This window comes from Rhincodon typus, chromosome 27 (genome assembly GCF_021869965.1).
Source record: "Rhincodon typus isolate 14 chromosome 27, sRhiTyp1.1, whole genome shotgun sequence".
Classification (NCBI taxonomy): domain Eukaryota; kingdom Metazoa; phylum Chordata; class Chondrichthyes; order Orectolobiformes; family Rhincodontidae; genus Rhincodon; species Rhincodon typus.
The window spans coordinates 22,704,010-22,729,386 of record NC_063358.1 but is presented as its reverse complement, the minus strand read 5'-3'; the positions used below and the strand labels follow the sequence as shown (position 1 = coordinate 22,729,386).

The following is a 25,377-nucleotide window of genomic DNA, read 5'->3' as shown; positions in this document are numbered from 1 at the left end:
CAGGACCCCCAATTTCATCACAATATCAGGGTTTCTCTTTTATTTGATAGTTTATTTTTTTAAATTTGCTTGGAGAACACAGATGCTGATTGTCCAATAATTGAAACTGAAAGAGAGTTCATTCAATCGGTTGATTTTGGATGCTTCAATCTAATTGGTCTGTAACCATTTTAACAGTCATCATGCTCATTTGAATGATGCAGCCAGAAATAATTCCAATAAAGTTATTGAATAACTGAATCTAGTTGTTTGCTGTATGAACCTGAAAAGAATATAGCAAGCATTTGACTTTAGTTTCAATTTGCTTATACATGATCGGTTTTGTTATAGCTCAGACTTCATTAACCTGAAGGCAAAGCAGCAGATGTTGTATGCGTTTTATACAATAAATACTCTGTTGAGCTTCAGCTAGGCTTAACTGAACACAGCTTTATGGTCCTATTATGTTGTCACAACCATCAATTTATAACCTCCGTTATGAATGTTATTCAATAAGTCAAATAAAATGACAAGTCCTGTTTAGAAACAAAAGTCACACCACACAGATATCATACCAAGACAAACCTTGAAATTATACCACTGTTGCCTGGTTGTTTCTAGAAATTACAGTGTTAAGAAATATCATCATAGCCAACAAATAGTGTTATCTCATTCTGTATTTAACAAAAATCGGAGAAATTATGGGCTCCTCTCGCCTGTTCCACCATTCCACAATCATGACTTAGCTTTTGACCTAACTCCCTTTTCTGACCAACTCCCAAATCCGTCGATTCCAAGACACTTTGGAGACAAAGAGACTTTGAAATTAGAGTTGCAGGTACACAGGATAGTTTGGTACCCTTGCCTTTATCGGTCAGTGCATCGAGTATCGGAGTTGGGAGTTCATGTTGCGTCTGTACAGTACATTGGTTAGGCCAGTTTTGGAATATTGCATTCAATTCTGGTCTCCCTACTATAGGAAAGATGTTGTGAAACTTGAAAGGGTTCAGAAAAGATGTACAAGGATGTTACCAGGTTTGGAGAGTTTCAGCTATAGGGAGAGGCTGAATAGGCTGGGGCTATATTCCCTGAAGCGTCAAAGGCTGAGGAGCGACCTTATACAGGTTTATAAAATCATAAGGGGCATGGATAGGGTAAGTAGTCAAGGTCTTTTCCCCAGGGTAGGGGAGCCCAAAACTAGAGGGCATACATTTAAGGTGACAGGGGAAAGATTTAAAAGGGACCTAAGGGCAACTGTTTCACACAAAGGGTGGTCTGTGTATGGAATGAGCCGCCTGAGTAAGTGGTGGAGACTGGTACAATTACAACATTTAAAAGGCATCTGGACAGTTACATGAATAGGAGTGATTTAGAGGGATATGGGCCAAATGCTGGCAAGTTCAGTATATCTGTTTGGCATGGACGAGTTGAACCGAAGGGTCTGTTTCCATGCTGTACATCTTTATGACTCTATGACTTTATGACCAAAAGTCTGTCTATTTCAACCTGAAATATATCCAATAATGGAACAACTGCAATCCTCAAAGATAGACAATTCTGAAGTTTCACAGCTTGTTTTAGTGGAGAAAGATCTCACTCATCCCATCTGATCTGTGGACCTTTGCTTTCTGTCCACCAGAGCAAGTTATGGATGTGGGAAGGAGACCAAAACTGTGCACAGAGCTCCAAATTTGATATTGCCGAAGTCCTATACATTTGTAGCAAAGTCTTTTGTACTCCAGTCCCTTGGCAATAAAGTGTTATATGTTTTTTTTTGCTTGCTGTATCCCATGCTAACATTCTGTAATTTTCGGTCAGTACATCCAGAAGAAAAATAAAATTCTGTTTTGAATCTTATTATCAAAATAAATAATCTCCCCACAATTTCCCACACCATACTCCATCTGTCACTGTGATTTTGCCTCATTTTATTCTGTTTAGCACAGTGTACATGTAAATATCTGCACAGTCCTCCTATAAGGAGTTCATTTGAAGTACCTTTGCCAGTAAAGATTGAGAATTTTGATGTGTTACCTCTGCCCAAATGATAAATAATTTCTGAATCCCAAAAAAAATCCCATCTATCTTAAATGGCATGTATTTTCATTACAAAAGCATTGATCAGTGTGTAAGAAGTAATCTTTCAATTTTCTTTTCCCTCCAACAGGTTTACATTGGCATTAACTGCCTTAGCACAGATTTCTCCTCACAGAAGGGAGTCAAAGGTCTTCCCTTGAATCTCCAGATCGACACCTATGACTGTGAAGCCAAATCGGACAAGCCTATTCACCGAGCTGTCTGTCAGATTAAAATATTCGTGGACAAGGTATGGATATTTAATAATAAGACAGCAAAGATCAAGAAATATGGAAAGAGAAGAATAGAAAATTAAAAGTAGAAAAGTTGTAAAAGAAATTCAGATATTAATATAAAGGAAATGGTAAATTTTGCTTGTCTCAATATACTCGGCAGGGAACACCAACCTGCAGTATTATTATCTCCTCCCTTCAGTCCTGATTGGGACAGAATTGTCAGCTCAAATATGTTTTTAGGCAAGTGTAGGAGATGGAAATGTCGCATCAAAGATTTCTTTTGAGTTTGGAAATTAATATAAATTTTTGAAAGAATAATGAGAAGCATTGAAGCTGACAGTAATATAATTTTTATAAGAATCTATTTAAATGTTTCATTGATAGAAAATAGTTCATTCATTTTCTAAAGGTAATATCCTAGTTGTGACAATTATAGTTATGTTCTCATGTCAAAGTGGATTTGGTAAAGGACTGAGGTACTGTGTAGTTTATCTTAGTCCAATAACAAATCACAAAATTAAACAAAGTTTATTGCAAATATAGTTATAAGTGCCATAAATTATGCCTTTATTGCAAAGAGGGAACTTTATGGGATAGTATCTATCCTGACCTCCTCCCTTTGTGAAACCCCTATTGATGTGTGTCGATAAAGAATTCTTTCCTCTCATGTATAAGATAAAGCTCTGCTGCAGTGACAACAATCTCCGCAATCAGAACATGCGTTGCACAACTGAAATTCTGAAACTTGCAAAATAGATTTTTTTTTGAAGAGTTTGGATGAGTGCAGTCGAGGAATGCCCCCTGACTTGTGCACATACTGTTTGTGTGATTGAGTTATGTCAACTCTTTGTAGCTTGATTAGTACATTGAAACTGATGAAATGATAAGCAGAAAACACTGGAAAAGAGCTGCAGGCTTCTCATGAGGTCATGTCATAAGCTACCTGTGGGCAAGTTATAAATAAAAATGTGATATTATTAATGGTTTCCAAAGTATGTTTTTAGGGCCTGAGCTTCACAGATGATAGAAGCTAAACATTGTAGGCAGTGCATTAGACTACAAACCTAACCATGAAAACTTTGCATTTATAATAGTATGACACTACTGCTTTCTGGATGTGAATATCAGCTATTTCTACGCACACTTGATTTTCTCATACATAATGTTATCGTGAATGTCTTACTAATGGAATATTATGAAAGGGTGATTTGTCAAAAATGCAAAAAAGCTTCAGATAGTTATAACAGAAGAGTCAATGATTAACTTAAATTGAACGTAGATTATCTGACTACTGCATTAATAGATGTTCAACCGTACTATCATATTCTTGGGACAATAATTGAGTGCAACGGAAAGGTTTGCAGCTAATAGCAGTACTTAGTTAGCAATCTAGTTACGATAGGTAAATATCACTTGGTTGACTGCAGAGTATTGCACTGGCTGACAATTCATTACATCTCTCATGCATTATACAGGGCTTTGGTATAAGTCTGTTTTTCTTTTCCATTAAAAATGAAAAGAGATAGGATCTCTTTTAAAACCTAAGCCAGGATTAGTGAAAGATATGTAATATATACCTGAGGCATCAACCATCACAAAATAACAGACAAAGTTGAAATGGAATGTGACAATGAAAGAGAGAATGGGTGAGAAAGAACTAATTGGAGTTTAAGATGCACCCAAAGTACAGAGATAATCTGTTTTGTTTATCCAATAATATGGTATGTGGCCCTTTACCCCACCCTTTTATTTCAAAAGCCATGTAAATGCATGGTTTGGAAACTAGCAATGATGTGATGGTTCGACTCCTGGTCATACATTCTGCATAGACAAGTAGACAGTACATAGATCCAGATAGATTAAACATTTTGTGGCTCCAGTCTGTGTTTTTTGAACGTTTTAAAGCAGCTTAAAGTAATAGATTAGCAAGGCCGGAAATCAAATGAGGTGAAGAGATCCATGGGACTGCTACAAAAAAATATCTCTATCTACACTGTCGGGATTCTATAATTCTAGGTATATAATAGTATTCAGGGCTCAATATTAGGATTTATGTTCATGTGGATATATATTAAGATATGTATATGATAGACACTAACAAGATAAAGATTAATGCAATATATATTTATAACCTGGATTTGAGTATATGAGGTAGAATATCAAAATTTGCAAAAAGTATGAATTTCCAAACGTAGAATGGTAATGAGGTAGATAATAACTAACTTCAGCCAATCATAAGCAGACAGATGGCAGATGAAATTTTAATATTGGGGGACACAAAGTGAGGAATCTTAGTAGAAAGAAAGAGAAGCGGCAATATAAACTAACGGACAAGTTTGAAAGACAATGCTTGAATAGGGAGAACTGAGACGTACACACATGTCTGAGTTTGTGACAGGACAAGGTGAGAAGGCTATTTTTTTTTGAAAAGTAATCCTTAGAATTATTAATAGAATATGAAGGTTTATCGCCCCTGCCCTCCAATAAAGCACTGCTTAGGCTTTGGCAGAATTAATATGTTCAATTCTGAAACCATACTTTTTATGAAGGATGCGATAACCTTGGAAAGGATGCAGAATGGATTCACATAGCAGTGACAAGGATAAAGAACTTTAGTTACATAGAAATGCACAAGAAACTGGAGTTGTTCTCAGAGCACAGGAAGTTAAGATGAAATTTGTTTGAAGTATTCAAAATCATGAATGGTTTCAATAAGAATGTATAAAGAAAAATTAATTCCAGTGACAGAAGTTCAGCAACCAGGGGACACTGATTCAAGGCGATGGGGAATAGAAGCAGAGATGACACTGGGAAATATTTATTTATACAGTGAGTTAATATGATCTGGAATGCACTGTGAAAAAGGGTGGTGGAACCAAATTGACGAGGAATGTTCAAAGGAGAATTAAATAAATACTTTAAAGAAAAAAAGATGAATAATTAAGGGGAAAGGTCAGAGGAAAGGATAAATTGGATGCCTTTACCAAAGACCCAACACACACGTCCTGGGATGAATCGTCTCTTTCTTTGCTGTGTCATTCTGTGATACTATAAATGAATCTACCAACAGGAAATAACACCAATCTTTTGAGAATAATTAAGGAGAATTTGATTTTTACTACCTTAGTGCCTACTGCTGTTGCAATTAATTTTTTGATGAATTTTGCCTGCTGTTAACTGATCCATTTGCAATTCAATTTCTGGAGAGACACTACTTATTCTTCTCATATCCATCATTCCAGGGTGCTGAGAGAAAAATGAGAGATGAAGAGCGCAAGCAATCGAAAAGAAAAAGCAAGTCTCCGGATTCCACCACAGATAGTGAGTAAGATAATGTTTGAGAGATAGTAGGAACTGCAGATGCTGGAGAATCTGAGATAACAAGGTGTAGAGCTGGATGAACTCAGCAGACCAAGCAGCACCAGAGGAGCAGGAATGGCAGAATCCCATAGAACTGAATGAATGAAAATCCTTCAGGATACTATTTCTGCAACTTTTGTAGTTTGGATAGATCAGTTGGTTGGATGGTCAGTTTGCGATGCTGAGTGATGCCAGTAGTGTGGGTTCAATTCCTGCACTGGCTGAGGTTACCATGAAGGACTCTCTTTCTCAACTTCTCCCCTCCCCTGAGGTATGGTGACCTTCAGGCTAAACCACCACCAATTGTTTCTGTCTAGTGAGAGTGCAGTCCGGCAGGATGATGGTGATTTTACTTTTATCTGTGGCTTTTATGTTTTCTTCAATTTTATTTTGGAGAAATATAAGTCTGGAATACATAAAACACAAAGACCAATGTAAAGAATGTCAAAAATACACTAAGTCCCAAATAGAAAATGTTGTACTTAAATAACTGAAAGGAAGAAAAATGTGAAGTATGGGGAGGAAAATCAATATTTTTAAAACAACAGTCATCATTCAGAGATGAAAACAAAAAATGCTGGAGATGTACTAATGGTTAGTCAAATATATAGATTATGGCATTTTGGACATATACCCTTCATCAGACTTATGACTATGAGAGATACAGATATTTTAATGAGATTGGAGAAATAAAGAGCAAAATGTGGGAGTAGAGAAAGAGAAAGAACCAGCAGATATTCTAGCCAGGGCGGCTTAATAGATGACAAAATCCAAAAAAGTGTCAATTTTTTTTTTTTGATAATTCTATTTTTGACAAAAGTACTTTTGAAATATTTCCTTGTTTCTTCAACCAAGCTCCCCACCTCCAGATGTCTGTTCAAACCTCTCCCCTTCCTCTCTCAAGATCAGTAGGCTCCCTTTTGTTTTTATTTGCTGTCCCTGAGTTTCTTCAAGTAACATTTCATCATTGACCATTTTCATTACTTTACAAAATGATCCCCTGACAAAATGCATTTTCCTCACTCTTAAAGTGCTTGGTTCCCTGAACAAATCTCTTGTCCATTTATTCACCTGTACTTCAAGCTATCCTTCCAATCCACAGCAGAAGATCTAACATGAGCTGAGGATTATTGTTTTCTTTTTCCACATTTTGATCCAGTGCCTTAAACACTCCATACATGTGCAACAGCAGTTCACAAATAAGCAATTCTCAAATTTTACACACAAATGTACTTATTGCTCAACTGGTGGTCACCAGTTCCCAAACTGGGAAACTCAACTGGAACTTATGTGACTGCTTCACTGAAGTGTTCATAAAGTGTTAGCCTGAAATGTCTGAGTTTCCTTACCTTAGCTATTTCTTTTCCATTTCAATCTCCAAATTTGACGTTTCCTGCGCTGTTTGAATATAGCATTCAAAAACAATAATCCTCAGCTAGATTTTTGGTCCCACCAGACCTGTGAATGGAAGTGGGCAGTGTTATTCTGTGTGCCAGTTACCTCCCACCATCCCCCCAAGCTATGTTACCTTCAGATAATATTCCCAGAGGTAAGGTGGTTAGCGTTGATAGGGCTATCTACTCAAGCATGACAGGTAACCTATTGAACCAATTGATCCCAATTTCAAACCAATGGACAGAGGTCAACTAGGATCTTCGTAGCCAAACTTCAGCTACAGGCATGTGGTGTGGCCCTGCCTAGCTGCTTGGAGATGGCCCATGACATGCAAACTGACAAGTCACCACTTCAGGCAGGTCTTTGAAATAATGGCCAACAATCCATTTGTTTGCCCCATTACCTGCTGAACTTGGATGTTAACTTTATCGTGATTTATGCTGGAGGACTCCCAAATCCCTCTGTGCTGCACCTTTCTACAATCTTTCTCTGCTTAAATGATATTCAGTTCATTGATTCTTTTTACCAAAATAGCTAACCACACATTTTCCTGCATTACAGTCCACCTGCCAAGTTCTTGCCTATTCACTTAACTTGTCTGTATCCCTCTACAGATTCTTCATGTTATCCTCATCACCTACCTCCCCACCAATTTTTTTTCATCACCTACAAACACTTCCTTCATCCAAGTCATTGATTCTGCGTCTTCTATTGGTCAGCTAATTCTCTATCTGTGCTAATATACCACCTCCAACACCATTGGCTCTTAGCAAATGTTTGGTATGTTATTGTTTTTATCAGAAGTTCAAAGGAATAATCCAGTCCTTTTTCTTTCTTGTTTCAATATTGATGCTGGCAACTTCGAACCATCGCAGTATTTCAGATTCTGTTCATAGCAGTTGTAGTTCATGATGTAGAAAAGGCCTGGTAATGTTTGGAAGAAGGGAAGTTAGATTAATATTTGGGTAGAACAGCATTTGTCAGAGATATATGTTATCTGCAGACTGTGGCCTTTATGCAGATCATATTTTGCATTGATAATTTAACCTCTCTGCTGTCCCACAATCCTCTCCCAAATTCTCTTAGGATGATTAACAATGTTCCTTAGTTCTTAGATTTTCTGCTCAGTTAAAGCAATTGGTTTTTCTGAAGCTACATAATCTGTGGTGGTGGGAATTTGGTTCTAGTCTCTGCTGGTTGCTTAACCTGTTGCTCTGCGAACATCTATGAAGCCATTTCCTGTCTGTATCAATGGTGCTGAGGTGGAGATGGTTGAGAGCTTCAAGTTCCTAGGAATAAATACCACCAACAATCTGTCCTAGTCCATCCACGTCAACACTACAGTTAAGAAAGCACACCAATGCCTCAACTTTCTTAGAAGGCTGAGGAAATTCGGCACGTTCACAATGACTCTTACCAATTTTTATATATTCACCATAGAAAGCATCCTATCCGGATGCATCACAGCTTGATATGGCAACTGCCCAAGATCATAAGAAATTATAAATAGTAGTGAACGCAGCCCAGTCTATCACAAAAACCAACCTTCCTTCCTTTGACTCAGTCTACGTTTCCTGCTGCCTCAGAACAGGTACCCAACATAATGAAAGACCCTCCCATCCCGGTTATACTGTCTTCCACCCTCTTTCATTGGGCAGAAGATAAAAAGTTTGAAAACACATACCAACAGATTTAAGAGCAGATTCTTCCCCAGTGTTATCAGATTTATGAACGGACCTCACGTACGTTAGAGTTGATCTTTCTCTGCGCCTTCTCTGTAGCTGTAACACTATATTCTGCATTCTGTTCTAATACCCTGATGTACTTATGTAAGAAATGATTTGTCTGAATAGCATAAAAGTATTTTCACTGTATCTCAATACATGACAAAAATAAATCAAATCAAATTAAACAAAATTATTTGATGAATGATCAATCTGCAAACAATAAAGTCTTAAAACTTGATCTTCTCTCTTGTACTTTTCATTTAACAGCCACTGATAACAAAAGGATTCCACTGACAGACCATAAAGGAATTGACATCACTTATTTTAAGCCAGTGACAGATCTCATTTCTCCTCCTATTCTGTTCACCCCAGAAGCCCATTTTCTGTACTCACAACGAACTGGATCGGTATGTATATGTGATGATAACTGCAATACTATGATATAACAATAATAAGAACCCTAGCCATCTGGCACTTATCTTCTGGCACCTTATCCAATATCCACCTGGCACCTGAAATAACCAAGCACTCTACCCATCTGGCACCCTACGCTCCTAGCATGGCAACCTCGCACTTGTATGAACTTACAACTTGATAACAGTGGTCAAAGTGTCTGTCTGGACCCATAAGCTGCTGACTGCTTTGATAAAGAGAACATAGTATACCTTTCTCCAATGTTTCTGCCATAGTGGGAGTTTTGCCAAATGGAAGTATGGCTCTGCATTTCTGAAGGAGCCCTGATCTGTCAATTCTTTGCCTGAAATTGACACTCTTTGGAAAACCCAGCCAATAGAAATACTAAATTCTTCAGGTGTCTGGTAAAAGCTGGGAAAATGTTATTCCTGGCTGACCTTCCCCATCTCAGGGCACAGCAGCAGAATAACGGGTTGGACATTTTGAACTGAGATAAGGAGAAATATTTTCACTCCAAGTGTTGGGGATCCTTTAGAATTTTCTGCCCGATGACCTGTGGGTGCTCAGTTGTTTAGCAAATTCTAGTTACAAATCAATACATTATTACATACCAAGAAAATCAAAGTATATGGAAAGAAAATGGTCAGGTGTAGCTGAGGTGGAAGATCAGTTTAAACAAAAACCCTGTTTCCAAGTTGTTTGAAATCTAGGGCTCTGAGTAAAATCTACCTGTGAAAAATAAGAGGTACTGCTTTATGTTAGAAAGCATCATGATATTGCTTCAAATGAATTAATTGTCTGCCGAGTTTCATTATCTGCAGTAAAAACATAGAATTCTAGGCACTGCAGTACCTTAGCACAGCTGCTTCTTGAAAGCAGGATCTTTGTTTGCCAGAACATTATATTGAGTAACAACACTAGCAGTCAGCATTAACAATGTTTTCAGCTTTAAAAATATAAATGGTCAAGTTCACACCTCCCAAATTTCAATCTGTGACTCGCAATGCTACTTTCCAAGCTCCCCTTTTGATTTTAGCACCAACTACTATTTTTGAAGTTCATAATAATTGAAAATTGTGTTAAAATGATGCTCTATCTTGTAGGGCCATTCGATGAGTTGTGAAGTCACAAATCCTGAGAGGTAAGGAATGCTCTCCATTTATTCTAAAGTTAAAGTGTGTTGGGATAATTTTCTGTGTGGGTGGTGCTATGCATATACATTGCTGATGATGACATGCCTCCTTATAATTCCAGAAATGTGCCTCCCTGCTATAATTTGATAGTCAGAAGATGTTGAGCAAGGCATTGGGAAATTTTAAATGGATTTATGCACTGACACCATCTCCTACAGGGGATGCTGGGATTCAACTTCTTGCATTGCACTCCAAAGAATTTAATTGATTGCAAAACATTTTGAGATATCATTACGTCCCGAAAGGCATCATGTAAATGTAAATTTTTTTAAACTGATGGGTGAAGTTTTATCTGACAACATGCAAGATAGGTAAATTTCAAACAGCAACAATTTATCCTGCAAGATAGAGTTTCAAAAATAAAACATTGAAGAAAATTGAGATAATTACTCTGAAATATATGGCACTGTAAATTATGGAGAAACTGTTTTTCAGTATTAATTATGGAATAATAATATACATCTTAGGAAGTCAGGTGAATAGTCTGAGTGTCTTACAGCAAATTATCAAAACGTCCAAATCTTACCACAAGCTTTCTACTGACTCTGGAACTTAAACTGACGTCATCAGCGATTAACTCACAACTGTAAATTATTATTTGGTTTGTCTGAACTGTAGTGACTTTGAAGCTGAATAGTGGGCGGGTTGTGAAAAATTACAGGATTGCCTACATTTGCAAAGTATTTTAGCTTTAAAGAATTTTAAGAACAAGTCACAGGTTTGAATTACAAAAGAATGTTGAAGCATAGTAGATAAGATGCGTTATAAGCACAGTCAGGTGGAACTAGAAGTTAGAATGTTTTGACTCGATGTTTGGGCAGGAATTATATATAATACGGCTTTGATTTACATAGAACATAGAACAGTACAGGCCCTTCAGCCCACAATGTTGTGCCGACTTATTATCCTACTCTAAGGTCAAACTAACCTGCATACCCTTCATTTTACTATCATCCATGTGCCTATTCAAGAGTTGCTTAAATGTCCCGAATGTATCTGACTCCACTACCACCGCTAGCAGTGCATTCCATGCACCCACCAGTCTCTGTGTGAAGAATCTACCTCTGACACCTCCGCTGTACCTTCCTCCAATCACCTCAAAATTATATCCCCTCATGATAGCCATTTCCACCCTGGGAAAATGTCCTCCGGTCCAGGAAGCACCCTGGTAAATTTCCTCTGCACCCTCCCTAAAGCTTCCACATCCTTCCTATAATGAGGCGATCAGAACTGAACGTAATATTCCAAGTGTGGTCTAACCAGGGTTTTACAGAGCTGCAGCATAACCTTGCAGCTCTTAAACTCAATCTCCTGCCAATGAAAGCCAACACACCATATGCCTTCTTAACAACCCTATCAACTTGAGTGGCAACTTTGAGGGATCTATGGACGTGGACCCCAAGATCCCTCTGTTCCTCCACACTGCCAAGAATCATGCCATTAACCCTGTGTTCTGCATTCAAATTCAACCTTCTAAAATGAATCACTTCACACTTTTCCGGGTTGAATTCCATCTGACACTTCTTTGCCCAGCTCTGCATCCTGTCAATGTCCCGTTGCAACCTACAACAGCCCTCCACACTATCCACAACTTCACCAACCTTCGTGTCATCGGCAAACTTACTAACCCACCCTTCCACTTCCTCATCCAAGTCATTTATAAAGATCACAAAGAGCAGAGGTCCCTTGTTACTAGTTCTTGTTTCTTTGGTGTAATATTAGTCCTTGAAATGGACTACTTCTTGTGGTTACATTAAGCATGTTTCTCACTCAAGTACGACTCTGCTGGATTTGCTTGATTTCTTTATGATCTCTTCAGCAATTTTCTCTGCCACCTTAGCCTTTCCATTTGATTGGGGATACAATGGTGAAGATGTATGGCCTTGAAGTTCCCAATCCTTTATGAAGTAGCTGAATTCTCCACTGAGGACCAAATCACTCATCACAATGTCTGGAATGCTGTAATGACTAAAGTGCACTTTCAGGAATTCTACAATCTCACTGGTTGATATCAGCTGTTCTAACTCCCAGTAGTCAGAATAATAACTAATGGTGATAAAATAATTAGTTCATGAGAATGAATAGGTCTACTTCAAGCTTCATCCCTGGCCTATCTGAGTTGTCATTGATTGGCTTCATATTCATTGCCAAACATTGCATTGGTTGATATGGTCCTTAATCTCAGCGGTCATGTTTCTTTTGACTTCCTCAAGCACAACTCAGTTCTTTGGTGACTCACATGGATGAATTTCACCATCTCTTTTCTTATCTTTTCAACTCGGCTAGTCACTGTTAACAGGTGTAGTCCTTTCACTGTCAGTACATGATCTATGTTTTTAACTTCAGGCATTTCAATTGCATCACTTTTCTTGTTCAGCTTCAGAGTGGCACTGTGGCTCAGTGGTTAGCATTACTGCCTCACAGCACCAGGGACCTGGGTTCGACTCCACTCCGGGCAACTGTCTGTGTGGAGTTTGCACATTCTCCCTGTCTCTGCGTGGGTTTCCTCTGGGTGCTCTGGTTTCCTCCCACAGTCCAAAGCTGTGCAGGTTAGGTGGATTGGCCATGCTAAATTGCCCGTAGTGTTCAGGGATGTGTAGGTTAGGTGGGTTATAGGGGGATGGGTCTGGGTGGCATGCTCTGACAGTCGGTGTGGACTTGTTGGGCCGAAGGGCCTGTTTCCATACTGTAGGGATTCTATGATTAGAGTCATTGGCTGACATCTCTCCAGCAGCCATCCCTTTAGGCTTGCTTGGCTTTTTTATGGTAAAACACCTCTGTGCAAAATGACTTGGGCTTCTTCTAGTTAGAGCACTGTTTGCTCTGTTTTGGAAATGCTTGTTTTTTGATTGTTTGATGAACTCTGCAATATTTACACCCTGTCCTCTTGCCTTGATCTTTTTGGTAGCTTTTCTGAAAATGTTCCTTCCTTTTTCCCAGGATGTTGTTATCATTCAGTCTGGAATGTCTCCCAACATATTACTACTTCCCACCTGTTCTCCCATCAATATGCTCTGGATAATGATTGATAACTTCAGAGCTTCTGCACGCATCCATAGCTTTTTTGAGATTTTCTCCTCTCCCAGCAGATATACTGTTATATAATGATCTGTTATACTTAAGAAAATCTTACTTCTAATGAGAGAATCCTTCAGTTGTCTAAACTATTAAGATTCAACTAAATGTATCAATGCGATCACATACTGATTGCTTGTCTCCTTTTGCTCTGTGCTCTAACACTGAAGACATACTGTTCATACATCACATTAATGGAGTGTTCAAAGTGAGTCTTCAAAGCCAACAAAAATCTTTATTGCCTGGGTTCTCTGCTCCTCAGGATAAGGGTCCAATATAACTTTCGCATGCTTTCCACAGAACTGATAACAGGGTTGTTACTCTTACTTGCTTGGTCTTTTTAATTAAGTTCTGAAACTATTTCATAGTTTTTTTTTCCAATGATACTGGGACAAATTCTAATCTCGACTCTTATCTCCTTTCATTTTCCCCCGCAGCTGGGAATGGAAAATGCACAGCTATTCTGACTCACACGGTAGTTTGAGGTCTTAATTCTTTCTTGGTGTTGTTTTCCTTAAGCTGACTCTCTTATAGTTCTGAAAGCTTACTCAATATCAGCTTCACACTTCAGGTTGCAAGCAATGTCTTTAATGGCTGCTAAAACTAAAGTGAGAGCAAGTTACAGCAAAGGTAGAAGTCCCATGCCAATGGCCAAACAGCCAATACAGTATGTGCAAATGCATTTCTCTCGATACACGTTCAAGTCACAACGCTGTGTGACCTGTAGGGGAATTGCAGGTGATGGTGTTCCCAAGCTTTCACTGCCTCTGTAGAGGTTGTGGTCTGGGAGTTACTGTGGAAGAAACCTTGGTAGTTTGCTGCAGTGCATCTTGGGCATAATACAATTGTGATGATGGAAAGAATGACTGTTAAAACACTTACAATATCCGCAATCTAAACACATCAGATATTCCTCTCCCACCAGTTCTGCAAACATTTACATTTGCAAATGTAAGAACCAATGGTGCATGCAGATGTTTGCAGAGCCTACTCACAAACAGAATCTAACCAGGCAGAAGTCAATTAATGGAAGCAGCATTAAGCCTGATTGCACTTGCAGACTAGCTATCAGTCTCAGATGGGTAGCTATCGTGTAAATGTGCTCAAAATGTTGCATTAGGTTATTACATATGTACTGTCTATGTAAGGCTAAAAGGATACCTTATGAGACAGGCATCACCAAGAACAATTCATACAAAGTCACAGCGTGAAATCACCCCATGGGCTCATATTGTGGGCTGTATTTGGTGTAGTCCTGTTCTGCACTGACACAGCAAAGAGAATCAGTTTAGGACGGGCATTTTGGTAGAATATGAGAAGGTCTGGATGAAATGTGACCATTGACCTGAACACAACTTTAGCCACAAAACAAAGAGTCACACTGGATTCAGTCATTTAAGAATGAGATTTATTCAACCCATCTAAAATCATGTCAGGTGACTGATATCTCAACTTCCATTGCACACATATTGGAATGTTGATGGATAATAGATGTTTCAATTGCATAACTGTGCCAATGATTCCATTCTTATGTGGCACCTGATAGCATTGCTTATCACTTATAATCCATAATTTTGTGCTTTAAATGTACAGGTTTCCAATGAAGAGGGATAACAAGACTCTGTACAAAGATGAATTGGACCCTCCAGTCAAACAAGCTAGACTTTGTGAACCAGAAAGAGGTACAAGGAAAAATGTCTTTAAAACCACGAGTTCAGGGTGGGTGGGTTCAGGCTGGCAGGGAACCTCCTAAAGTATATTATTTTGCTTGATCATTTTAATCCCTGAGTCTCACTTGAATAGTAGAGCACTGTCTCTACTTTGTGGCTCCAAGCCTGCTTAAGTTACATTGGCTCCTGTAAGTTGGGGTAGGAATTTAGGCTGGGAGTCTGACACCATCAGTAATATGACAAAACAATGTATATCATAAAGTTAGTGCTGGGGGTGTGTGTGGAGATTTGAGACCTAAGGTGAGCCATTGGTGGGAAGAAGATGCAAGAAGAGGGATAGGAAGATCCAAGGATCCCTCCTGAGTAAATGGAGCAGTCATATTTCTCTTGACCCACCAAAAAATACCCTGATGAAAATATTTACCTTGATTTATTTTCCCTGTCTTTCTGACAAGTCTCGCCAATTCCAGCTAAAAGTTTGGCCCCCGTCAGTGGACTATAACATTTAAATATAAAAGAATTCTCTGGCTGGTGTACCTATGTGCCTGTTTTATTGATGAGTGGTGACAAACTGGAATGTATCAGAAAATCCTGTTTGAAATTTTAATGACCTGATAGAGAATAATACAAATTTTCAGTTAAAAATTGTGACATCTGGAGAAGTGGATTGAATTGAGCAACCACTAATTTTGAAACCTCATGACAAGTTTACAATATAAACATGGATGATAGCCTAAAGTGTCAGTTTTAGCATTGGCAGCATCTCAGTGGTTCACTGTAGCTTCTCTGTAGTCCTTCTACATGACAAAAAAAAGAGACAGGTTTCATGCTTTCCCTGCAGGCAGCATTAACCTAAACAGCAACATGATCAGAAACTGGAGTAGCTGTCAGAGGCACATTTGGCTATGTATTAGGTGGCTTTCCTGCTGCCCAGTTTCCTGAAGCTGTTACACATTCACTTACAATACAGACCTTCTACAGACATTAGGGAAAATAATTAATTGAGTAGTCTATGTTCCCCTAATAAACAGCTATCTGATAATGTAAGTACTGATTAAAATAAAGATTGTAAAAACTGGCTATATTTAATTTGTGGCATTTAATTACAAATGTTATAAAAATCAGAAAGGAGTTCCGAGTAACTAGATAGATAACTAGTTTTGATGAGGCAAAGATCAAAATCTGAAGTGTTGTAAATGCTTTATTTCACATTGAATGTGTTACTGCCTTGAAGTTACTCTAAAGACTGGATTTTATGGACAGATGCATCGTAGACAAAATGGACCAACTTTTAAAAAGCCTGCCCCAAAGCAATAACATGCTGGGTGCAGCATAAATAGGCAGAGCGTTGGAATTCTGCCTCTCTGTGGGCAGAAGGTCTTCAAGAGCTGCCAGCCAACCCGATTGGCTACAGTGCCTAATATGCGTAGATTCTGCCCTAATTCATCAAATTGATTCTAATAAAAAGTACGATCAAACCTTTAACAAAGAATCTTTTCACTCTGACAATCTGTATAAATTGTGTACATTAGTACAAATTGTCAAGAATAAATGAAATACTTTTCAGCTTAGTGGGACCACTGGCAAATGTTTTGTCACTGGCTGAATATTTCTCAGATTCAGGACTTTCCTCGCCTAAGTGGGCAGTTGCTCCCAAGTTGAAAATATAGAGAGTACAATGCATTTTTAAATTTTTGAAAGTTAGAGGATAAAAGAGCTATGTTTTATTTAATAGCACTGTTGGTTTTGATTATTAGGTAAAAAATTTGTATTATGTAACATACATTCCAGATGAGATTATCAGAAGCAGAAGATGGTCCTAATAGTGTTATTCATTTAGAAGATAGCTTGCTATCAAAATCCCTACTTCTCAGCATCAAATGGATCTTGTGTTTGAGTAGTTTGTATTGAAACAGACATGATTGGTGTGCAGTGTAGATCTATTACTGAATGTACAGTGTCAAACATTGAGCATTTTAATAATGTTTGTTAACATACAGATAATCAATTCATTATCATTATTGTAGTATCGTGCAGTTTTGAATGCTATTGAAGGCAATTCAGCTCTCAAATCCTTTGAATTTTATTTAACCAATAATTACTTTCAATCATTCTATTTGTAACTGGTTAAATATAACATACTAAGATAATCCTATGTTGACATTGATTTTTTACTTTGCATGATTTTCATTGGAATATGGGATGAGCAATGACCAAGTGTAAAGTATAATGCAAGTGAAACATTTATTTTTTTTTCTAGTGCTGTTGTATGTGAGGAGGGAGTCAGATGAAGTTTTTGATGCTCTGCTTTTGAAGACTCCTGACCTCAATGGATTGAAGAACGCTGTTAGTATCAGGTTACCTACTCTTTTTATTGAGTATATTATTTCAAAATGCAGAGTCACTTATAGCACAGAAAGAGGCCATTGGCCTGTAAAGTCCATGCTGCTATCTATATTGCAATGTTGTCAGCCTAATTACATGGTTTCATCCCTGGAGAACTGCCTGATGTCCATCCAATTTCCATTTGAAGTCTTTCATCACCTCTACCTCGTACTAACTTTATGAGAATTGAGATTCTGGGGCAATCTAACAGAGGTTTTTAAACAATTGAAAGCACAGGACATGGTAGACAGAAACAAACATTTTTCCAGTAGTTTCAGGGTCATCAATGAGGGGGCAAGAAAGACAAAATTAAGCACAAGGTACTGAAATTAGAGGGTAGAAGAAACTATTTCAGAGCATGGAGGCGGGGGGGCAACACATGGACAGGATTGGGGAAAAATACTGTGCTACCAGCCAGCTTCAACTTGGATAATTGGAGGAAGGAACAGGGATATGGGAAATTGGATTAGAATTGTTTGCTCACAGAAAGCATAAACACATAAGGCATAATACTGCACATGCAAAAAGTGTAAAATTGTTTTTGAGGTTAAAATGCAATATTGAATTATGAATGAATGAAAATAGTCTCTGGCCTACTAATTTAATGAGGGCATTAACATTTTAAAACATTTGCAGTCTTATTTTACTAAACATGGTGATTTGCTCCATATCCCCACTACTCACTTCTCACCCTATCAAACTAAGGGTTACATTAGCTTTTTGCAGTTTTTGGACAATCCAAAAGATTCAGCCACCACTTTACTGGGAAACTTTTTATGACTGTTGATGATATGTGCTGGAGCAAAAGCTACAAAAGTGTAAATATTTTGATTTTTTTCGCTACTTGGAATTTGCTTCACTAATATTAGTCATATGACAAATGCATCTATCAAGCTTTACATGAAACATTAAAATTGTTGCAGAAACATTCCTGGCAAAAATAGAAAAATAAGGGTCACTCCTTTGATCCAGCATTGATTAATGAACTAGACTTGAGGAGGCCATGGGTCAGGAATGTTTTGTTGCCAGTGTAAGCTTGAGGATATCCTCTTGTTCCATATTTTCATGCTCATATATATTGATAGGTTCTGATAAATCAGCAGCTTGTTTTTAATGTTCTCCCCCTTGTTTACAAATCCCTTCATGATCTTACTCCGGCCCACCTTCTTTATTACCTCCAGCTCTACAATCCTCTGAGATATCTGTGCTCTTCCAACTCTGGAGTCTTGAGAATCCTGGATTTTAATTGCTCAATTGTCGATGACTGACTGTGTCTTCAGTTTGCTAAGATTTAATTATCTTCCCATATCCATCTGCCTTTCTACCTTGCTTTTCTCCTTTAAGATACTCATTAAAAACTTGTCTACTTGCTCCTGCTTGTGGTTATCTACCCCAGTATCCCAGCGATATAGCTTACCTTATTTTATTGCAACTCTCTGAAGTGCCGTGGGATGTTTAATTACATTAAAGGTTTTAATTACATTAAAGGTACTATATGGCTTTGTCTTTGACTATTATGCTTCATTTAGGAAATGTATGAAAACATTAAGGTTTACAATTAGTGGCAAAAAGCCTCTATTAAATATCATGTAGACTTTCTTTCTTATCCATGGTTCAACTCTTGTTAGGACTCACCAATATAAAGCTCTAAGTACAGTTGACTTCCTCAGATACAATTTTGCTTGACTGTTTTGACAATTGTATTTTGATGTTCTTAACCTAGATTTCAGAAAAGTATGGGCTGCTTAAGGAGAGAATTTCTAAAGTTTACAAGAACTGTATGAAAGGGTGAGTAATTGAAAATACTTTATTTCTGTGTTATAAGTAGCTCTTTTACAGTACTGGAGTCAGGACCAGTACAGGAACTCTTCTTAAACTGTAGGTTTCATATCAAGTACACTCTGAAATCAGGGTAATGTAGTTAATGCTTGTGTCTGTAGGTGTAGGAATTTTGTCCAAGAAACATCTATGCAACCCTAGGGCTGAATTGTGGCATAGTTTAGTAAGTAAACTCAGACAAAGTAATGAGGTTAAAGTTATGCAAGCATGTAAAAATCGAACAGTAACAAAAATCGAGAAACAAAGTCAGCACATGACTGGGATGGTGCAGTTGGAGTACAAAAAGAAGGGTAATACTGAATTAAAATTACATTAAAATTATATACCAACAATGAGTAAATGGCATGGTCTAAAAATAATACAAACTTTTTAATCTTTTGAAATGGATTTTTTTTTCCACTGAACATTGGTATAAACTGAGCAGCTCTGATATTGTGAGCTAACAATAATTGGAGAAATTTAGCTCATAGACTGTCATTTCAGTTAAACATTTTGGTGAGTGAGTTCACTTGTGACCTGAATTGTTTAGTTTATTGATTGGTGTACACATATTGTTGTGTTTATGTTTCTGGACATATGGATGGGTTTACACTTTGTGTAGTAACGTATGAATTAATTGTGAGCATGCATTAGCAATGAATCTGCATTCATTTACTGTCTGTTAATTTGTATAATTTTCTAATTAGAATTATAGAGGATTAACTAACTATTGTACCAATAAGGCATAGAGTGGGAGAACAATTGCTGGTAATGTATTAATAAGGGATGGGTGGAGAAGATGGTAAAAGTCTATCACCAGTGTTTGAAGCTCCTGTCATGAAGGGAAAAAGGAATAAGATTAAATGTAAAAATTAAGAACAAACAATATGGGAAACCTTATTGCAGAGAGGCTTATGAGGCTGTGGGCCTTTTCTACTGGAGTTGATAATTGAAGCTAAACCATGCTTACATTTAAGAATCAGTTAGGGGGATACTTGAAAATAGACATTTTTAAAGTTCACCTCATGCCATTTGTAGTTGCACTGCAACAACAGCATTCTCTATCTGCTTCCTCAAAGTGGTGTCACACAGAATACCCTCTAGCACCTCATTCCCAAATTACACTACATGGTTTGTGTAGCTGGAAATTAACAGTACTTCAGATCAACACAAATGACAAAACACTGGAAAGACACATAGTAATTGTGAAGTCCCAAAGCAATGCTGGTGTTGTTCCTATAAACTATTTTTCACTCATTTGTCCATTGTAATTCTCAAAGCAAAATGTTAATAACAGTTCCAAAACTACATTGCAAATTTCAAAGTTTATATCTTTTTTTCTTAGGTGATACATTTTTTTCAAATAATGTCTGTTAATTTTTATGTGTGCTTCATTAATAAAATAACAAAGAGAACAAAATTATAATATTTGAATAATAGGCCAAACAGGAATGCAAATGTGTTTCTGAAGATTTCCTTGAGGGATTTTTTTCCTCAACTTTATAGTAAAAATGGCATTGTCGGAACATTCTATGATATTAAATTAAGATGATTTGATAGCTTTTATGTGAGTGCGGCAATACAAAAGGGATTGTAAGTGAATAAGACGAAATGAATGTGCGCAAATAGTTAATAAGTTTGGAATGTTTGTTCGTGACTGGATTGGAATGTGGCCTTGCTGATTTGAGCACTGATTTTGGTCCTTGCTCATATGACTCATTGCAAGAACACAAAAACAGGTGCACTAGGAAGAATTTAGTGTTTAAATTTAGAAATCATAAATGTTGTAAACTAGTCGGATTATTTTAGCTCTGATTTTCCAAACAAGTTGCCACTTGTTCTGGTGCAATTATATTCGCAACATCAAAAGACCAAACAGAAGAGAGGTGCAAATTGCATGTTCAAAGTGTTCTCCGTAAGCATGTGTTCTGTTGCTTCATGAAAGATCTGCCATAGCAGTAGTTAGCTGGAGGACCGTGCTTTTACCCACTTTGCACTGTCATGTAGTGGAGGGTTGGACATTTGAATGTTTTTCATATGTAGTGAGAAGCTATCCCTTGACAGCAACTCTTTTTTTTGTAAGCGTAAGAGCTTTGACCACAATTAATGAGCTGTAATTGACATTCATTTTCCATTTTCCTCCTACAGAATCTTGGTAAACATGGATGATAACATTGTGCAGCATTATTGTAACCATGCTGCATTTTTGGTTGAAATAAAGGACGTAAATGGAAGCTGTCAAATAACACTTAAAGAAGTTTAAAGGGCCTCAACATTCATGGACAAACTCAAAGAAACCTCAATATTAGGAACAAAACAGTCACTGCTCTACCTCTTCCCTTTCTCTCCATGTACATACGCTTCTGGCTGCTTTCAATATTTGAACCCAAGATCTTTGTGCCAATACTTTCTACTGACCAGGTGTAAAAATGAGCTTGTTGAAGCCAAGCATGAAGAACTCAAAGCTAACCTATTTTTAATCTACACTCCTGTTGGATGAACCCCCTTGTAACATTGAAGATTTTTTTTTCTTACCTATTTACACTACTGGTTAAAGGACTTGTTAAATCTCCAGTGTCAAAGTGCTAAATGATTTCAGCTCCACAATATCTTATTGACTGTTGGACTATATATGTGGAATCACTTACCAGTTGATGTCCATGTGTGTGTATTTCAAGTGTGATATTTTTGAATTATTCATCTTTTTATGCAATTTACGTGTCAGTTTTTATTGAAAATTCAGTTAATTTCATATTTTCAGCAGATTTTTCAATATGAACTATTTACACAAAGTCTATCAATTATTTTATGGTGCCCATGATGTATGTGGAAAATTTCATTGTTCATATGAGAAAATTTAGAAAAAATTTTCTTTTTGAGGGACATTATCGTCAAGATAATTTAAAAAGTTCTCTTTTCTTGAAATATTAGCAAAGTTAATGGTTTCAAAATTGTATCCTTACCTTTCACACATTATGAATCTGTGATATATATCCCTCATGCTTCAGTCAAGGCAATATTCATACGTACTCATTTTAATGCTACAAAATGGTATTAGGACCTCCTGATATAATCAAGGATTTCCAAAATCTTTAAAACTATCCACATATAGAAGGCATACGTGTTTTTGAATCATGGTGTGCTGGTATCGTGTCATGATTTGAAACATTAAAACAATGTATTATGGATACGTGTAAACTATTGTATCCCAGATTCATTCAGCAGTCACACACAGTGACCTAACAACTCTCAGTTATCAAAATATTACTCAGGTGACTATATTTAAAATATTAGGAGACTTGTTAACTGCCTACTTTTAAAAAAAAAGTCATGTATACATTCTTTATTTTTATAGCAAATATTCTCTGGTATTGACACTTGTCGAACTCAGTGCAAAAGAAGTGTTGATTTCCATTGCAGGAATCCCCTGACTCCTATTGGTTTATTGTTTTGAGCTTTAGCATTTTAACTGAGCTTCCAAATTTAATGATAGATTTATTGACAAAGTACTTAAGGTGATACTACATTTCTGTGCTTGAAAATATGACAAATCAGAGTGATTCAAGTTTTTTGTCTCTCTCTAAGTATATTTTCCCCTCTTAACTAATGTTTGTGAGAATATTTACTTGTCAGAAATGTCTATTCAGTTGACACTTGCCTTACCATCCGCGCACAAAAGCAGGAAAATGTCTTGTCAACAATTGTCTTGCCTCATTTTCTGTTGCCTTATGATGATTGTTATGTGGTACTGTAAGTTGTGATGTCTATTGTATTGTGCTCTGCACTGTGAAGCATGTGTTTTTTTTATACAAAGAATAAGGCTCACATATGAACAGTGTGGTGAAGGATGTTTCATGTTTTCTTTATGATGCTTTTCAAACTGCAGTATGGTCTCTGATTTGCCAGACATAGTTTTGTTACCCCACTGAAATGAATCAGCTTCCAGGAGGATTCTTAATAGCATGGTATACAAACTTCACTGCCAAATTCCTGTAAAAATTTCAATTGAAAAATGTAAAATGTAACTTTTAAAGTGAAATTGCTGTAGTTGATACATCTCTCTTCGAATGAGTGAATTGAGTCTCCTACTGTGTCTATATGCAGGAGCAGGGACAAAAAGCACGCGCCCCAGTGCTGCTTCTGTTCTGGGTCCCAGTGCTGATTTGAGCCCAGCAAGCCCCCTAGAATCCTAGCCCTGGTTATTGCCCCATGACATACCTCCTGTATTGGGATTTGTATATATGCCATTTTCATTGTGTTTATCTCTCACATAGCCACTGAGATGTAGTTTATTAAAGTCACCATTGCTACTTTTTCAACATAACCTGTTTCAAAGAAAATGTATTTCTATCAGTCTCTGATATGAAGCATAAATTAGGAGAATTCTGCTCTGTTTCCAACCCTGCACTCTTTCTTCCTCCTTTACTTGCTTCATTTGAAACATATGCATAAGCAATGGATGCTTTGTGTATGCTTTAGTCATATGTGAGTTTGACGTATAGCTCAGTGCTGGGTGATCCAACAGTTTTAATATTATTAAGCTCAGAGGGCAGTTAAAAGTCAACCACATTGCTATGGTCTGTAATCACATATAACACAGATCTCAGGTAAGAATAGGAGACTGACTTCCCTAGAGGACAGTCATAAATTAGATGGATTTTTCCAATAATCTAGAAGTTACTTGGCCACTGAAATCTTGCACTTCTCTACACCAGGTTCATAATTGCTGCAACAGCCTGCTTTGCTTCTTGTAAAAGGAGGAAAGATGGTTTGATACGCCTAGAAAGAAAATGATGATGATGTCTGCTACAACATTTAAATTCCTCTGTTTTATATATCTCTTGCTTTAGTAAACTGAGTTAAATATTTCCATTAACATCTGCTCCATAATTTGCTCTGGAGGGAAAATGGGCCATACCTTACCTGGTGTAGCCCATTTGTGACTCCAGTTATGTAGTTGACCCTTAACTGCCCTTTGAAAGGGTCTAGCAAGCTGCTCAGTTCGAGGGAAATTAGGGACAAGCAATAAATCACAGGCTTTGCCAGTGATGCCTATGTCCCAGGAAAGAATAAGATTGGCCACGCTAAAATTGCCTGTAGTGTTCAAGGTTATGTAGATTAGGTGGGTTATAGGGAGATGGGTCTGGGTGGGATGCTCTGAGGGTCAGTGTGGACTTGTTGGGCCGAAGGGCCTATTTCCACACTGTAGGGATTCTATCCTATTCTATTCTATAATAAAGGAAAACAAAACTATCCCCTGTACTACTCATGACAGCAGATCCTAACATTATGTTTGGCGCTAATCATTGTACTTGGGTGCAGAAATAATTAAGGCTGATATTTCCAAAGGAGTTGTGAATCTCTTTTCTCCTTCAGTACTTGGGTCACAGGCTTGCACTGCCGCACAAAAGGAAACATTCACTGGCTAAAGCAAATCATGGCGATGGCAGACATCAGCAGTTAAAGCATCAATGTTGGAAAGGTGAAATCCACAGCTGATTACCGTTTGCTGTGTGTCGTTTTATGAGTTAATCTTTATTTGTGGGTAAACTACATAGCCCATTAATACTTTTGTACCAGGTACTGTGATTTTGCATTTACTGGATTGTGAATAATGTTAGAAAAATGCAGATTATACAAGTAACATTTTATTAACTGGCAGACAATTGTTATGTGAGCAATTTTTTAAGTTTAAAAAAAAATTCACTAAAACATGTAATTTATGGTTTGCTGTGTAATTTTTACTGCCTGTTGAGGAAGGAATGCCAAGACCCCATGCAGACACATAGAGAAGTGATACCAGCTAATAGGCACACACCATACATTGGAGACACTGTGCATTTACTGGCGGAATCTATGCGGGCCATGTGTGCATTCACAACTGTTCCTTCAACTGACTAATCAACATCAGGAGTTGCAGAGTTTTGGAATGTAAATGGTCAACGCAGTTAATGTGCTGTGTTATTTTGGAATAGCAGTATGTTGGACCAGGTTTGTGAAATAATGTTAATAATAAGTATCACAGAGATCAAGGAAAAAATTAAATAAT

General features: G+C 37.4%; 1 protein-coding gene across 1 annotated transcript in view; it reads left to right on the top strand.

Annotated features, from left to right (window-relative positions):
* Window positions 1–23,649, top strand: part of LOC109915278 (grainyhead-like protein 3 homolog) — a 61,403-nt gene extending 37,754 nt beyond the window's left edge. Inside the window, exons 8-15 of the mRNA XM_048612947.1 lie at window positions 2,147–2,305; window positions 5,534–5,612; window positions 9,041–9,180; window positions 10,291–10,328; window positions 15,049–15,137; window positions 17,386–17,471; window positions 19,234–19,298; window positions 21,477–23,649. Of these exons, the coding sequence (XP_048468904.1) occupies window positions 2,147–2,305; window positions 5,534–5,612; window positions 9,041–9,180; window positions 10,291–10,328; window positions 15,049–15,137; window positions 17,386–17,471; window positions 19,234–19,298; window positions 21,477–21,591 (771 nt within the window). The 3' untranslated portion in view covers window positions 21,592–23,649. The remainder of the gene's footprint in view (window positions 1–2,146; window positions 2,306–5,533; window positions 5,613–9,040; window positions 9,181–10,290; window positions 10,329–15,048; window positions 15,138–17,385; window positions 17,472–19,233; window positions 19,299–21,476) is intronic.
* Window positions 23,650–25,377: the final 1,728 nt, after the last annotated feature.